Source organism: Rhagoletis pomonella, unplaced genomic scaffold (assembly GCF_013731165.1).
Source record: "Rhagoletis pomonella isolate Grant_MI unplaced genomic scaffold, Rhpom_1.0 Rhpom_scaffold_01255, whole genome shotgun sequence".
In the NCBI taxonomy this organism is placed as follows: domain Eukaryota; kingdom Metazoa; phylum Arthropoda; class Insecta; order Diptera; family Tephritidae; genus Rhagoletis; species Rhagoletis pomonella.
In genome coordinates, this window is record NW_023459809.1 from 5,199 (window position 1) to 22,868 (window position 17,670).

At 38.9% G+C, this 17,670-nt stretch overlaps 2 protein-coding genes across 2 annotated transcripts; one reads left to right on the plus strand and one right to left on the minus strand.

The window, feature by feature from the left end:
- Positions 1-830: 830 nt before the first annotated feature.
- Positions 831-9,820, minus strand: LOC118752142 (the record flags this gene model as incomplete). Its single annotated transcript, XM_036486997.1, has 5 exons — positions 8,949-9,820; positions 5,573-5,932; positions 5,064-5,501; positions 1,079-1,715; positions 831-982 (listed from the first exon to the last, which is right to left on the minus strand). Coding segments are annotated over exons 2-5 (1,407 nt in total), but the record flags the coding sequence as incomplete, so codon positions are not given.
- Positions 9,821-10,029: 209 nt separating this feature from the next.
- Positions 10,030-12,054, plus strand: LOC118752143. Its single transcript, XM_036486998.1, has 3 exons — positions 10,030-10,215; positions 10,550-10,730; positions 10,794-12,054. Exons 1-3 carry the CDS (start codon positions 10,097-10,099, stop codon positions 11,319-11,321), a joined length of 828 nt encoding a protein of 275 aa, XP_036342891.1. The 5' UTR covers positions 10,030-10,096; the 3' UTR covers positions 11,322-12,054.
- The last annotated feature ends 5,616 nt before the right edge of the window (positions 12,055-17,670 follow it).

The window sequence follows — 17,670 nt, forward strand, 5'->3', positions numbered from 1 at the left end:
CACCGGGGAAGGGCAACATTTTTCGGAAGAAACGAAATCACCATAAGCAATTGCTCTTACTTGAATATATTTCAATAAATTGAGTAAAAGGTCTGAAATTTTAAGAAAAAGCAATTGCTTGGTTCTTATTCATAAGGCTTCGCATGCAAATGCCACAAAAAAAAAATTCATATACCAATAACTTTGCATGCAAATACCACCAAAAATAACTTTCATGTACCAATAGCTTTGCATGCAAATGCCAACAAAAAAAGTACTGCATAAAATGCATACAAATTTCGCTGAATGAGAAAAAACCATTTCGACGAAGCCAATGATCGTCTGCGCTATAACACGTTATTTTTGGTTTTCAGATTTACGTACGTACATACATATATGTAAATCAGTAAGTATAAAACATGAAAAACACAAACTCTTAGTACGCATAAAAATATAAACTTAACCAAAAAATTAGTAATTCACTTCAGTGAGTGTTTCAAAATGCAACGAAGGATGAGGTTACAAACCAAAATATGTTGTGTTATGCAAAAACCATAATGGTTGATGAATCAAAACAAATTCGAAAGAAATAGAAATATACATATATGCAGTATATTATAGGATAAATGAACACAACAATGAGCTGCAGTGACAAGAGAGAATGTTTGGGGTGATGTAACTGCTGATTTGTACAAATAAATGCAATTGATTATTGGTGATTGTTGTTGTGTACGTGTGGGAGTGTGTGTGTGTATGTGGCTGGTTAGGAATGATATATTTGTTTTTGTATTCTTGCTTTTCTTTTTTTTTTTTTGTTTATTTAGTAATGGCATTTTGTAATGAATTCTAACCCGCTTCTTGCTGCCACCGAGTTGCTTCAACTCGCCATTCGGCTGTCCACCGACGACGCCACCGCCTACAACCGTCACTACGCCGCCGCTGCCAAAGCTGCCGTTTGAGTTTAAGTTGAGACTATTCAAACTAGTTATACTATTACTGGTGCCTGTAATGATTCCATGCTTATTGTTGTTGTTGTGCAACATAACGACAGCCGCAGCGGATGCTGAATGCACCATTGCTGTTGATCTATCAACACTACCTGATTTTGTGAGTTGTTGTTTTCCACGTTTGCCATGTATCGGTGTGCCACCATGACCACTATCGACGGTCGCAACATCATCATCATCATCATCTTCAACGTCAGCGTCAATGCCATTAATAGCATTATCGTCGTTGCCGCTATCATTTTGGGAATTAAAATTAAGCTTATTTGGACTATTAGTAAATTCATCACAATTCGTTTGTTCGGTTTGATTCGAAAGCACGGACGCCGACAGTGCAGGACTGCTGTGGAAGTTGGATCTTTTCAAGCTATCACCACCAATAATGGTAACATCACCAACACCAACACCACCATTCACACCATTTAGGAAGATATCGTTTTCATGGCAACTGCTATTGTCCGAATCAGCGCCGTCCTTGTTAACATCACAGCCATTTTTATTATTAGTATTTTTTAAATGATTATTATTGTGTTTGCGTTGTCGATGCGACATTTCGGGATTTGTGTTTTGTGTGACGACAGCGATGGTGGTGGCGGTGGTGGGGGTGCAGCCGCTGCTGATGGTGGTGGTGACGCCAGCGCCACGCTCTAGACCCTCATCTTCTTTGTCTGAGTTGCTGTTTTTGCGCTTGGCATCGGCATCATCGTATTTGCCGTGCTTCTTACGCATCAACTGTGTGGTGCAGGCGTAGCATAAACGAACATTGCAATGTTGCGTGCGTGGTTAACGGGCGGTTTTTTTTTTGTTGTTTAAATTTCAATATTTATGCATAATTAAATTATTATTATGATATCGTAATTTTTTATTATTCATTTTCATTAAAGAATTCGTGCAACAAAATGCATCCGTATCGAAAAAAGAGAGAAAAATATCAAAGAAAAATACATATTAAAACAATCCGTAACATTTCTGATTTCTGCTTATCATTAAAATTGTTGTTATAAGCAGTTTTTGGGCTAATGAATTTCGTTAGTTGGAAAAGAATTTTCGCTTGAATTTTTGATATTTTTTTGTTGCTATTTACTGACGGCTGCAAAATCAAGTTTATAAATTAAAGAAATATTTAAATTATGGATTAACTGTAAAGGTAAGTACATTGATAAGGCAGATATGTGTGGTACTTTTGCAGAGTGGCGCGCAAATTGAAGCCAAATGAACGTGCGATTAGTCACAAAGTTTGATTAAAATATAGTAGTGTGTACCCAGTGTAACGAATATTGCTCTATGAAACCTGAAATTTTGGATTTATTTATGTTTTAATATTACTAATTGGCAGCTTATAGCAAGTGAATGTGTAACATAAAACCCGATGAGAAGGCGACTGAATCCCTTGAAGACCTCAAATTGACGGGTGCTGTAACACTTTTCAGTTGTAACCTAGGAACTTTTAATTGAATGGGTTTGCACCGCGCATGTGCTGCGAAACTTCACACTGCAAGAACATACGTTAAGTAATAAAACCATTTACCGCAAAACATCAAGACCCACCCTACAAATTGAAGGAGACTCGGCTAAATGCTTAACAAAAATGTGAGCTTTCAATATTTTATTTTTATTTTTTTTTTTCTTTTGGCTTGCCCACTGCGTCTTCAGCTACAAAACTCGAAAAATACACTCAGAAAATTCGGTGTCCACTTGTGTAAGAGTGGATTGCCTCAGGGGTAACTATGGTTGACTTCGAAATGGTTTGACCTATGTATCTATAATAAACTACATCTTTCACATTGCGCCCGATGCAGATACCTCACTTTGATTGCGATTGACCAAGTCGCTGTATCCAAGATTTTTTGTTTATTTGGTATTCTTGAATTAGATACATTTTTCTAGCAGTATTCACAAGTGATTTTCATTCCCGTCAACGTTGCCTAATTGGTACAAATCCTTGCAATCGATTGGAAAAAAATACTTCCCAGAAGATAATTTGGGTAGGCCTGCCTAAGTGAAGCCATTCTTAGAGGCTTACCCGAGAAGCGCCGAAAAGCGGCTTCCCTGCAAGTCTTCTACAATTTGGGCGAATGTATAAGTTTATATTATTAAGCATTTAAAATGAATTTCAAAAGGCATTTTATGTTGCAATAAAACATATTTCATATCAACCTCAAAAAAAATACGTAAAGGAAGTATGATTTTTATAAATTAAAGTAGCAGCTTTAGAAGAACTCGTCCCTCCAAATGGTTTTCTAAAGTACATCCTACAAAATCCCTTCGGAAGCCCTTCTGTGGGCAGCGAAAGCAGAAGCCCTTCTATTTGTACCACTCAATACGAAACAGAAAGGAGAAAGGAATGCAGTGAAAAGCTTGTTCACAGGAACAAAGCAAGTAATATACTACGTTTTGAAGCTATGTAACGCTACTTTAAAACGCATTTGCAGTAATAATTTTGCCAACAGTTGTAAATGCTTTAAAACTAATAATATAATATCCAATAGTTTATTTCCTTTGAATTTAACTTGTTTAGGGTGCCGGCCCGTGAAATATTTTTTTACGTATTCTAAACATTATTTTGCGTTACTACTGAACACACAAAAACGCGGTGACCGCCGGCGGTTCTTTTCCATAGTCATGTCCCTGTTTAAACCCTTGCTTTACCCGGAGGAGGTTAAACACACAATTCTTTCAAATATGTAAAAAAAATTATGAATCTGAATTTGAATAAAAACTATGCAGCCCCTGGTATGTTAAACAAGAAAATAGTATTGCCTTTTTTAAGAAAAATTAATGGCTTAGTTTTTGAAGGAAGGCTTGAATAAGTAACATAAGTTTTGTTAAGTTGAGATAACTTTTTTTTTTATTTCGAATGTCATATAAACATTAGGAAGAAATGCATTTATCAGTTCTAAAGGACCAAATCTCTTTACTTTTTACTACGTTTGAACTTATGAACTCAAATGAGAGAATATTGATTTGAAATGACGCCATAATTAAGTGAACAGGGATTCGAAAATTAAGCCTTATTATTTACAGCTTTTTTTGTTGATGAAATAATATAGAATCCATTTTATGACATTTTTCTATCCCAGTGCAAAAGCTAACTAATGTTTTTTGTACAGCGTAAATGATAAAATCTTTTATTAACTCAGCATTGTTGTTGCCCATCGATAAGAGTGCAAATACATACAAGTGTATGTATGTATACATCTATATGTACATATATCTGTATTATTTTCTGTGTATACATAAGTTAAATAAATAATATTTGTTAATAATTGTGCGCAATATGCGCTTTTCTACGTCTGCCCAAATGTATATATGTGTCTGTGTATGCGCAATATATTTTTCCATATGTAAAGAGCGTGTCAGACGTGGCAATATTTCTAACTTTTCCACGCAATTCGCTGTCAGATTGAGGAAGAGAAATTTTATTTCGATGTGTGAACAGCCAGAATGACCTTTCTATCACATTTCGGAAATCAATTTCTGAAATAAAAGTTGCAAGATTATACTGCAATTGAGAGAGCGCAAATCGATTTCGGAAATATATTTCAACTTGCTCGTACTGGACTAGCAAATCTGCAATTCGCCTTTCGGAAAAAAAACCTCTTTCGAAAGACGCTTTACATGCAAGGTGTGACTGCCCATGCAACTGCTTTCTGAAATTTCTTAATTTGACAGCCTTTTCGAAAGATATTGCATTGCCACGCTTGACAGGCTCTTAAGGGTTTGTATGGTGTGTGCTTCATGCGCTGAATGATGAAGTGATCGTAGTTTTGTTAACTAATAAAGATAGTTTTTTGCATTTCATTTGGTCTATTTTTTTTTTTTTTAATTTTCAGGCAAAAATAATACTATATATTAAATGAAATTGAATGCAAAGGAAGTTTACAAACAAAAAATAAAAACAAATATGTAAATATGTACATAGTCCAAGGGTAATTAACTAAAAGTAATTCAAAGAAAAATGGGCAAAGCTAAAAGCTAGCTAAAAACAAATTTGAAATGGTGTTTAAATAGTAACTACAGGCACTGCCTTTTGTTTTTACATTTTCATTTCACTTTTTCACTACAACCCCACTCACTTACCTCATCTTCACGTTTACGCAAAGTCGATTGCACCTCCTCAAATTCCTCCTGCGCATCGCTGTCCTTCATGAAATAACCTTCATAGATCATTTTCAAGCCGAATATGGCAAACAACGCCGTTGAAATGTAGTATGTATAAATCTTAGGAATAATGGTAGCTGCCATGCCGAACACCACCGAGAGTACGGTCATCAGCGCCAGCGCTGATATGGCGCCAGCAAAGACGATTAGGCGCGGATGGCGCATCGCCATTATGGCAGCAATGAAGAAAGTCTTATCACCTAATTCAGTAAATAATATTACTGATATCGATGCGGAGAACGCATCGATAAAACCGGAATTAGTTTTAGTTTCCTTGGTGGCATCACTTTCATTCAATTCATTGTCTGCATTTCCATTTACGGCATCTTTCATAAATTGCGTGTCATCGGGGAAGGCCTATAAAAAGAGATGAGCATTGATTATTAGTGGATTTCGTAATTATTTAATGTTGATTTTGTTGCACTTACGCTTGGTACACCTAGTGTTGCAACACTTTCATCTATTTCTCTGCGTGCTACCTCCGCCTGACATATGGTGGAGAATGTCAATACGGCCATTAATGCTATGAGCATTTGCAATCTGGCGGAACGTTTGAGATAAACATTATGTTTGGTGGTTTGCCAAAAGTATGACTGATTTTGTGACATCTTTTGGCGTGTTTGTTGGTATTTTAAATTTCTTTAAGAAGAGGGTGTCGATAATTGTATGTGTGAGAATATTACAATTTCTGCTTTACACGTGTTATTATATCACAGTTCAAAAATAAATTTGCTAATTTATTCCGAAAAAGCGCTGCTTCAATTTGTGAGTCCAATTGCGACAAGCAACTGTAATGAAATGAAAAACAGTTAAGTATAATTAGTTTCAGTTTTGAGTTATTTGATAAAGAAAATTATACATATTTGGTCTATTTAGACTGACTACTTGACAAAACATGAGATAGGCGTTATCTTTTTTGCTTAAGCGGTGATAGCATCTGCCTGAAGATAACTTCTTTACGCTGATAATTTATGCTTGTGTTATGTGGCGTGGAAACAAAATGGTGACAATAGACGATGATAAAACACGCTGTTTTGCGAAGGAGTCAGTCACGTAGTGGCTGGATAAACAATGAGATTTTCTTACAATCTCATTAACCGCGAACAAGTTGTTTACTACGTTTTATGGGAATGTATGCAAACATCTGTTTTTTTTTATAAGCGCGCAATCTTATCTGACTTCAGGGAGTGTATTTGGCAATTGAAGTGGTTTACATTTGTATGTATAAGTAATATACATTAGACTGACTCTTCTCTATAAATAAAAAACATTGGTTTGTTTCTGCCCTAAACGAAAGCTGCTATTTTAAGAAACCACAACAAACAGGTAGTGCGGGTCATAAGTAAAGCAAATTCTAAATTATTCTTGTCGTAACAGCAGGCAGTTGTTATCACCTTCTCTATGCCTACTCGGGAGAGCCTGGGATCTGCCGCATTCTAGGCTTGTATGTGCTGAGACTGGCTTGCACTATGTCGCGGTGTAAGTGTGTATGTACATAGTACATATGTATGCATATTAGACTGCATTACCAAAAAAAGTTGCGGTTTTCCGGCGAGATAACAAAATTTAATATATTCTAAGGCTTCTACTAAAATATTTCGGAAAAATATCAAGATTTACGTGAGCTGGACCGGTTTGAAAATACCTTTAAAAATGGAGTTTTAGTATCTTAAGGGGTTTTTTGAAAAAAATCCCCTCAGTTGACAAAACATTAAGCCTAAAAAATCTACATAAAGGTATTAAAAAATTGTATCAACGGAATAATAATAATGGGATTTTCGATGCTGTTTTTTTTTAACTTTTTTCAAAGATTTATGTAAGAAAAACTTGAATACCTGCTCCAAAACTTTACCGGTATAGACTTAAGAGGTATCAGTTGAAATGTATTTCCCACCATTTTTATTTCTTTGCAAACAGACTCATTCACGTCCAATTTTTTTCTTTACCTCTTACCTCTTAATCCAACGTGGAATGACACTCGTTTATCTTACCTTCCTCCTTCATACTTTGAATGAGCTTATTCGCAAAGAAATTAAAAGGGTGAGAAGATACCTTACCAGTCTTTAAAAAAAAGATCAAAAACAGCATCAAAAATCTCATTGATTCCATAGACAATTTTTTTTTAAATATTTTTATGAAAATTTTTTTAGCTTAAACTGTTAAGTCATCTGAGGTAATTTTTTTTTCAAAAAATATTAAAAAAAAAAACTTTTTTAAATAAAAAGAAATGAAAAAATTTTTGGAAGTATTTTTAAATTGGTCCTGCTAAGTAAATCTGCATTTATTGGCCAGATCTTTGGTGTACTGTTTCTTTGACAACGGTAATATGGCTAAGACATCCTAATGCAAACTAGTGATCAATGAGACACGTTGTTGCTGTTAGCGATATTCGAAATTTCAGCATACTCCGTTTGTGTTGGGTAGCATTGCAGTCGATTCTAGTGTCGTAAGTGTTCTACGTGGGTACACTCATTCACCATAATTGTAACATTGCTCCAAATGATTGGCTAACTTTCCCTTATCGGTGAAACGACTTAAATCAATTAAAAGTATCGCGAACGTAATTGCACGCAATTACACGATTCAAGTCAAGGACATTGGCTTAGCAACCGCAAATACATATGTATGTACATATTCATATGTATATTTATGTATGTATAATTGTGTACATACATGCATACATATATGGATATCTAGTGCGATACATTCTGAATTTAAAAAAAAATATATACAAAATTAGTGACTTATTAGCCTCGCTTGTACTCGTATACAAACAGTACAAGTAGAATGTGTTATTAAGCTACAACTGAGTATTAAACAACACATTTTACGCTTATAAAAGTACAATCGTTAAACGAGTTTCTTAAATACCTAAGCGCAACACAATTACCACAGCTAGAAAATCTTGTTATTATTCTAATGTTTATACTTTTTCTTAAATACATTCGTGAAGGGTACTCTAAACGCCAGTTAACCCCACCAGAGCTTAGAGATGCCGACTTTTTACTTATGTAGTTTTTTTTTTTTTTTTTTGCATTCCAGTTCTGCTTGGTTTGTTATCACGTAATTGTTTTCGCTTCTGTTAAACATACTATACAACATACATATATCATGTATGTACATAAATATGTATATATGTACATATGAACTCATAAACTAAAGCATTCAATGGGAAACGTAATTGTAAAAGGAAAAATATTATTAATATGCAATCTCTAGAATAGCGAGCTTTTAGATCTTTTGAACCAAAATATTTTTTAGGTGATCTTTCCTGAGTTTCAGTTTCTCTAATTTATTCATGAAGGTTGCAACACTGGCAGAAGAAAATCAACGTCACAAGATATTTAAATTTTAAGGTAATACCTACATACATATGTACATATAAATAATAAAGAGAGCGGCAATTTTTGGCACTATCTTCCCGAAGCCTATTGACTTGGCCAATTCGATTAGGCAGTTACAGTGCCAAAGATCTTAGACCTGCGACAGTAGCATCTATGTAACAGAACTTAACTTAAATCTCCCCTTGGAAAGCCACTTACAGATATTTTACTTGAAGATTTAGCTATTTGTAGGACAGTATTAGAAAGAAATATACAAACTAGTTCAATAGTAATTCTGGGAAATGTTCTCAATAGTATGTTAGTTCGAGGCTGTATAAGAAAAGAGGAAAGACTAAGGAATTTAACGACATGATTCTCTTGCTCCTGCTGCTGTAGGGCTCTCAGGCGAGCCTCGACCTCACAGATCCCTTTCCGGAACCCAACTCATTCTTTCAATAACAATGGTACTTCAATAACTTACAGAATATTTCGTAAGTTAAGTTTTTTACGCGACTGTAAGCAACTAAACCTTTCAAATGGCCCGTAACGCTCGTATTCACTTCAAATGAAATGTGACACAGCCCAAAGTAATTAACAAAATGCGGATACGTGCTAAATTTACAACGCAGATGTACATATAAACGCTTTCATAATTCATTGTGTTTAGTTTGGTTGAAAAAATTGGCAAATGCGCTGTGCTACCCGGTCCACTTTTTGTTTAAAGGAAGCATTAGAGCACGATTGCTCACAAATCTCAGTCGCCCATGTACATTATCGATTAACTTTCCGGATTTTCAGTCTTACTTGATTTATGTGTACGTACATACATATGTACATATATTCCGCACTGCAAGGCTGGTTGTTTATTTTAATTTTTCTTGAGAAAGTTAAAAAAAAAAAATAAGCCAAATTCAATTTTAAATTGTTTTTGTGGTCCGCTACAAGGCCAATTTTAGTTTTGATTTGTTATTGCCCGTCCGCGTCTGATTTATTTTTAAACATAAACGAACAACAAAGACACTTAAATATTATATTTATTTAATCAATGTATTTCGCAGTGGCAGAGAAAGCAAAAATTAACCATGTTCTTGATTGGATGGGTGGCCCGGCGCTAAAAGCTCTTTGACTTTGCCAGCGTCACTGCTGACGTAAATGGCAAGCGATACACACTTTGAACGTTTGTTAATAAGCGCAAATTATATCGCTTTTTCAGTAGAAACAAGATTTTTTTAACTCTTTTAGTACACAGGTGATTAAATTAATGAAATAGGCTTTTTAATCGATTTTTTTTATGATTCTACAAGAAAACCTATATTAAACGCTCCCACTTACTTCGACTTTTTTTCTCCTACTAAAAAAAACGTCAGTTTCAGCGTTGCCAACACATGTATTTTAAAGCGCTGCCAGATCTGTTTCATTCACCAAAGAACTTGACACATACATTTTGGTGGAAAAAAATGTTGGCGAGTGGCAACCATGGTCCAAACAGCTGTTTTAATCATATTTGACATTTCCCAGCAATGCAAAATTCTCTGTGCAAAACGTTAACAAATTTGTTTTGAATCGCGACTTGGCTGGCGAAAATTTTTCTTTACGCTATTTTTATTAAAAATATTAATAAATAAATAAATGCACTCCATCGCGTTTCATGTAGTCGCAGAGGAGGAGAAAAACCGATTGATTACGGAGGCCGCCGATCGCCGAAAATCGCGTGATGCCATGAATAACAGTGAGACGCCCCAATCTTTGTAAGTCGCTACTTGGTTTCTGCTCGTCCAGTCAAAAACAGCAATTCAACCTTTGTATTACTCCACGGATCTAGCCTCGTTAATTTTTGTAATCATTCTCAACGTTGAGGAGGAATCTTTTTCAGGAGGATAAAGCGAGTATTATTTGAAGTTTCTTTTGACGTGGTTTGTTTTAGAAACAGCAAGAAAACAAATCAATTTTTGAAAAAAAAAATGCCTTGATTGCAAAATTTTTCACTGGGCGGCTTATAATTATAAATCCATTTTCTCAATTACATACGTACATTAAATCCATGTTAAGTATTACGGATAACGTTTAATCCTTTAATTTTAGGTCGAAAAAAATAAATAGGCATCAAATCGAAATATTAATAACCCTAATGGAAGCCAGGCCGGACATTGCTCGTGGCTTTCATAAGGGCCACAATGATGAAGTTTCCCGGTTTTGGCGGAACGCAGAAGCGGAACTAAACTCTGCAGGTCCACCACTAAAAAATATTACTCAATGGAAAAAGGTCTGTAAAGTGACTAAAAGTATAGTTTTCGCTTGAAGTTATCGTCTTCCTCAATTTATGTAGGTGTGGACCGACCAAAAAAAATATGTGCGTCACAAGGCGGCGCAAAGTTTTGAAGCCAGAAAAAGCTCGGGTGGTGGTCTAAACACCCAACAGAAACTTTCTCCCAATGAGGAGGCAATATATAAACTTATTGGAATGAATGAGAACGTTGAACGAATATCTGCATCTATTTTTGGATTGTCGCCTTCAAGTGTGTCTAAGGTCATGACAGAAGAACCTGAGCGCGACGAGCCTGACAACATAGAGCATTCGGAGAGAACGAAAATAGAGATTTGCGAATCTCAAATTAGTTCACCCGTCACAGTCGACGAGCGTACGCCTTCACCGCCACCAGTATATGTAGCTCCAGAAAAGAAACTAAAGTTTCAGAAAGGGTTGTTAGAAACTGTTACTATGGCAGTAAACAGTTCAGTAGAGCATCATGAAGAACAGAAACGGCATTTCAGGGAAATGGAGCGGCTTAAAAAAGAAGAAATAGCTGAAATGCGGCGACACAATAACCTGTTGGAGCAGTTGCTTAAGATGTAAATCTAAAGTATTTTTCTTTATTATATTTGTAACAGTGAAATGTATTCGAATACATATTTTTTTAATAATTTTTATTTCGCAGGTCTTCATATTGTTGTACGCTAAATACATTTGAGTACTTTTGCCCGTTTTCACCTATCCATTCTTCGCAATGGCTTTCCGCTTTCAACATGCTCTATTAAACTCGTTACTGCCACAGTAACGGTGTTTCTAATAACTCTTGTTGAATCTTAGGTTCAGATGTTTTCGCCGATGGTTTCTTTCCAGTACGTCGCAGGTGGCCTAATTTGAGATTTGTGAATATCTACTTCTGCTACCTCCAAATACTCCATGCAGTCAGGCCCGTAACGCTCAGGTTCTTCTGCAACCATCTTATTTTGTCGGCAGAGCCTTTGCTAGAGGAATAGTTATGCCAAAAAGCACATACATAGTAACAAAGATTTTTTCTTTTTTTTTAAGTATTTTGTTTCGAATGTATTTGCAGCACAGGCGCACTGGAAGTTGGCAATCTTAAAGTTCATCCCAATGAGCTTTAAATCGCTTCCCTATTGGGAGAAAGTTTCTGTCATGGTATAATTCCACAATGGTTTCCGTCGGGTTTTTGGGCCCCGTGCGCTTCTGATGGCTTTTGAATTTGGTGCCGCATTTTGAAGTGTATATTCAGCGTACAATAATTTAAAGATTGAATAAATTTAGATATGGATTTAAGTGATTTTCTTTTTAAGTTTGATTTAGTATAATAATAGTATTTCGTTTTTTCTAATATTTAAATAAAGACTGAAATATGTGTATGAATGTACATTTTCCGTTGTATGTATACTTTCTGTTACATTCTCGTGCCGACCTGTAGAGTAAAGCAAAAATTAAATTAAAATTCACATAATAAATGAAGTTGTTGTTGTTGTAGCGGCACTACTAAGCCCCGCCTGTTTCGGGTCAACTTTTAATCATTATCGTCAAGCTCAACTAACGGTAGGCACAGGAAACGAGCTGTTTCGATGGGGTCGGACCAAAGGGAGAGGGGTGTTAGTTGAGTCGGATTGAGCTGGCATGTGAAGAGGTGGTTGGTGTCGTGGGGGGAGTCTCCACATGCCGGGCACTCATTTGGGATGTTTGGGTCGAGTCTGGACAGGTAGCTGTTTAGGCGACTACAATATCCAGACCGTAACTGAGCCAGGGTAACGCGGGTCTCTCTAGGTAACTGAAGCTCCGTCTCTTCCACAGGTGGTGATTGGGCTCCGATAACGACATTCCTAGGCCGGGAGTCGAGGTAGGTGGAGACAGACCCCCTATGAATGTCGTTAATCGCTCGTCTGTACGTCATTGGGTCCAGTGGTTGGTCTGTGTAGGTCTGGACTGCGTCCTTGTACATGAATAGGTGCCCCCTGACGTGCCTGGGCGGAGGCTCCTCCTCCAGCAGTGGTCTGTTGGGGTGTTCACTTCTGTGACACCCCACAAGAAACTGCTTACAGAGCATCTTGTTGCGTTCCCTTACGGGGAGCACTTGGGCCTCACTGTGTAGGTGATGCTCAGGCGTCATCAGAAGGCACCCAGTCGCTGTCCGGAGTGCGGCGTTCTGACAAGTCTGTAGCTTCGTCCACTGCGTCCAACTAACCCCCGGCGTCCAAACTGGCGCAGCATAATTTAGAACCGGCCGGCCAATTGCCTTGTATGTTGCCAGCAACGTTTCTTTGTCTTTGCCCCAAGTGCTGCCGGCGAGCGACTTGAGGACCTTGTGGCGGCTCTGTACTTTGTTGACAACTGCGGTTGTGCGCGCGGAGAAAGAGAGCAGGCTATCAAAAGTAACCCCTAAAATTTTCGGGTTGTTCACCGTCGGTATGGGTGTGCCGTCGACGTGAATGCCTAATTCAAGCCTGACCTCCTTCGTCCAGGTGGTGAAGAGGGTCGCCGTTGATTTCGTTGGGGAGAGGGTTAGGCTCCTTGCAGTGAAGAAGCGAGAAAGGCTGGAGAGATAGCCGTTTACTTTTGAGCAGAGGTGATCAATTGCATTCCCAGACGCCAAAATCGAACAGTCATCAGCGTACGAGATCAGGGAAACTCCTTCAGGTGGCTGGGGGAGTTTCGAGATATAGAAGTTAAAAAGTAAGGGGGAGAGAACACCACCTTGTGGAACCCCTTGTTTTATTCTTCTTGGTTTCGAGGTTTGATCTCTGAAGATTACTGATGATTGCCGACCACTCATATAATTCGCCGACCATCGCTTCAGTCCCTGTGGGAGAGAGGAGGCCTCAATGTCTTCTAGCAGCGTGGAATGGCAGACGGTGTCAAACGCCTTTGACAAGTCCAGCGCTACTAGGACAGTTCTCTCACAGGGGCGGTTTCGATTTAGGCCACGAGTTATCTGGGTGTTTATGGCGTTAAGTGCTGTTGTTGTGCTGTGCACTTTACGGAAGCCATGCTGATGTTTCGCTGGGGTTAGGTGGCAGGTGAAGTATGGGAGCAGCAGGGCCTCAAGTGTCTTCGCGACCGGGGAAAGGAGCATTATCGGGCGATAAGGGTCTCCTCTGTTGGCGGGCTTCCCCGGTTTCAGCAGTGGGACCACTCTCCCTGATTTCCACACATCAGGAATGATGAGAGTGGTCATAGACAAATTGAGGACCTCCGTGAGGTATGCTACCCCCGCAGGCCCCAAATGTTTCAACATCAGCATACAGATTCCGTCGGGTCCAATGGCTTTGGAGGCTTTCGCCTTCCCGATGGCCCCCTTCACTTCACCGCTGGTGAAAACAAGTGGTGCATCGTTTTTGGGCAGTTTGTGCAGCCTCCTGGTCACTCGACGTTTGGCCTTGTCTAACGAAGGATGCAGTGCGAATTGCCGACTGAAATAGTTCGCGCATTTCTTCGGGTCCGATGAGGCGTGACCTTCGAATGAAATTTCCACTCTGTCATCACGCTTCGTCGGGTTGGACAAGGACCTCACGGTTGACCAGAGCTTACTCACACCAGAGGTGAAGTTACAGGCCTTCAAGTGCTCTTCCCACTTTGTCCGCTTGTGTTGATTTACTAATTGCCGAATCTCCAAATTAAGTTCCCTCAAGCGAGGGTCCCCGGGGTCGACCTGGCGTAGGTGGTCACGCTCATTTGCTAGTACAGCTGCTTCAGCCGGGAAATTTGGGCGGACTTCCGCGATGCGTCCGTAATAAATGAAGTCGTTTTATTGGGCGCGTTTAGAAATGCCCTGAGCCAAAGAATCAGTCTCTTTTATATTTATACTTATAATTCATGGAAATGTCCAATATGCGCAACCGCAGTTAAATGCCGAATTGGAACTTAGTTGCGTAAATAATTCAATTCCATTAATTATAGTTTAGAAATAAAAGAGACTGATGCTTTGGCTTGATGCATTTCTGAACACACCCTATAATATACATATACATACATTTACAGCTTATTTAATTTAATGCGGCATATTTGAGTTTGAAACCCAAGAGGGACAACGATCGATCGGAGTAACCTCGGGAGCTGCGCAAAGCTCAATACTCGGTCCAGACATGTGGAACATTCAGTACGACAGCCTACTAAGATTCGAAATGCCACAAGATATTGAACTTGTATGCTATGCCGATGATGAAGCAGTAACAGTAGCCGCTCGCGATCTCACGACGGCTCAGTGGAAGCTCAATCAGGCTATAAGAAGAATTAAAACGCGGATGGAGGACCAATATTCATCGAAAAAGAAGAAATCTCAACCTCACGATGCGTCAAATACCTCGGGTTTCTACTGGATAGTAAGCTCACATTCTGGGACCACATTCAGAGTGTGTCGAAAAGAGCATCGAAAAAGACAGCAATGCTAATAGCAAACTTATATGGACTCAAATCATGTATACGGCGCCTCTTGATGAAGACAACGGAGTCAATTTTGCTTTACGGAGCAGAAATCTGGGCTGCAGCTTAAACGATAGACAAATACCGCAGACGTCTCGCCAACATTCAACGACAAGGTGCACTAAAAGTGGCGTGCGCATATCGTATCGGTATCGGAGGAAGCCGTACTCGTACTCCCGTAAAAAAAAAACGGACTAGGCAGCAAAGGAAGCCAAAAGCAGATTACTGAGCAGAAGGCAGCAAAAATGGCAGAGTGATCAAACGGGGAGGTGGACTGCGAAACTGCTTCCGCACCTGGACCGCTGGCTAGACCGCTCACGCGGAGAGGTGGGCTATTTCCTCACTCGGTTAGGGCCTGTTCGAGGCACGTAATCAAAGCGGAAATACTGCAGCACTGATGCAAATTTGCAGAACTGTTGCAATTTCCAACTGATAAAACGTTGTTAGTAGTTCTCTCCGTACGTGATACTTCAATAATGCGCGCAACACTGCGGTTGTGATTGCATCTCGAACAAGCCCTTGTTGACTGGCCACGGATACTTTTAGAGCGTACCTGCACAAAATGGGGAAGGTGGCGAACCCACACTGCGGTTACTGCTTACATGTAGACGATGCAGAGCATACATTCTTTTTCTGCGAGCGCTGGGATGCCAACAAGCGGCGATTGTAGCGAAAACTCGGCCCCGTAGCACCCAAAAATCTCGTTTCTTAAATGAAAAATCATGAGGCACGGTCGCGACTTTCGCCGAGATCATACTGCGGCGCAAGAGCCAAGAGGCCTTCCACTCTACATTCCTTTCTCCTTTCTATTTTGTATGGAGTGCCACAAATTGAAGGGCTTCTTCTTTCGCTACCCATGGAATGCCTTCCAAAAGGGCTTTTATAGGAAGGCCTTTGGAGGAGTTCTTTTAAAGTTGCTCCTTTAATTTATAAAAATCATACATCTTTGAAGTATTTGCTTAAGGTTTATGTATATCAAATATGTGTGGTTGCAACATAAAAGGTTTATTGAAATTGATTTGTAATGCTCTATAATAGGTTCGTTCGCGTAGCTGTTAATTGTTTCTGCAAATTTTCTGTTCGCGTACTATTTGGGATATTTTTCTCTTGTGAGAAAACAGATGACATTTCGCCGGAATTTGGCAGTTGGTTGGTTTTTACTGGAGATTTTAAATGAACGCACCTAATATAAATTTATGCATTCGCGTAAATTGTAAATGGATAAGCCCTTCTAGAAGGCAAGCAAGGAAGCACTTTTTTAAGTTCTTCTTGGGTAAGCCTCTTAGAATGGCTTTACAAATAATTGCACGAGACATATATCGCTATCTTAGAAAGAAAAGTTGCTAAGTCCCATTTTAAAAATTTTACAGGAGAGGAAAAAATCTTCCTATAGCCATTTTCTTTAACTATTTCGCAAGACTTTGAATCAAACATTTTTTGCGCGTTTAAAGCAAAGCAAAACTCCATAAGAATCAGAAGGTTTCGATATTTATTAAAAGATGTCGCATTATTTTGGCCTTATCGGATTTGCGGTGCTTCTATTGGGCTTAGCAAATTTTCCTTTTATTGCTTATGAAGAGGAAAAAATAAAACATGTACCTATATAATTTTCGAAACGATGCGTATTCAATTTCTCTAGCCTCCTATATCAAAATATGAGTTTTCATAAAAAGTGGACTTAGCAACTTTTCTCTCTAAGCTAGCGATATGTAAATGCTAGGTAAACTGATTTTGCGGGTAGATACATTTCGAGTGTGTTTTGCAATAACAAAAAAATAATTATTACAGTGTTATCTGGCTGGAGTGAACACCCGATGCTACGAACACCTCGAAAGAGTGAACATGAAAATTTTTCCATTGAGTACTCTATAGAGTGAACAATTTTGAGTCTTTGTAGAGTGAACAAAATTTAAAACCAATTCCTTCCAAATTCAAAACTGTAACGACAAATTTAATGACAAAAAGGTTAATCCCTTCGCCAGGCCGACCCCGTAAATCCCCGTATCAGGGATCTCAACTCGGAGATTCGGCAACTAGTGAACGTACATAAGCGGAAGAAGTGGGAAGACCATCTGAAGACCTGTCACTTCGCCTCTGGTGTGAGCAAGCCTTGGTCAACCGTGAGGTGATTGTCCACCGGGGAAACCGTCCAACAAAGGAGAGTCTTCTCGCCCGATAGCTCACCTTTCCCCGGTAGCGAAGACACTAGAGGCCCTTCTACTTCCGCACTACACAAATCACTGGACCCCAGCGAAGCATAAGCATGGGTTCCGTAAAGTGCACAGCACAACAACAGCACTTGACGCCATAAACTCCCAAATAATTCGTGGCCTTAACCGAAACCCCCCATGTGAGAGAACTATTCAAGTAACGCTACTAGAAAACAAACGGTGGACTGCGAAATACCTGAGTGGTCGTCAGTGATCTTTGGAGACAAATCGATCAAACCTAGGAAAATGAAGCAGCGAGTTCAACAGGGTGGTGCCCTTTCCCCACTACT

Coding starts and splice junctions, on each gene's coding strand:
- LOC118752143 (XM_036486998.1), top strand. CDS start 10,097: ATGCACTCCATCGCGTTTCATGTAGTCGCAGAGGAGGAGAAAAACCGA. Junction 10,216..10,549: donor AGTGAGACGCCCCAATCTTT/GTAAGTCGCTAC, acceptor CTTTAATTTTAG/GTCGAAAAAAATAAATAGGC. Junction 10,731..10,793: donor ATATTACTCAATGGAAAAAG/GTCTGTAAAGTG, acceptor CAATTTATGTAG/GTGTGGACCGACCAAAAAAA.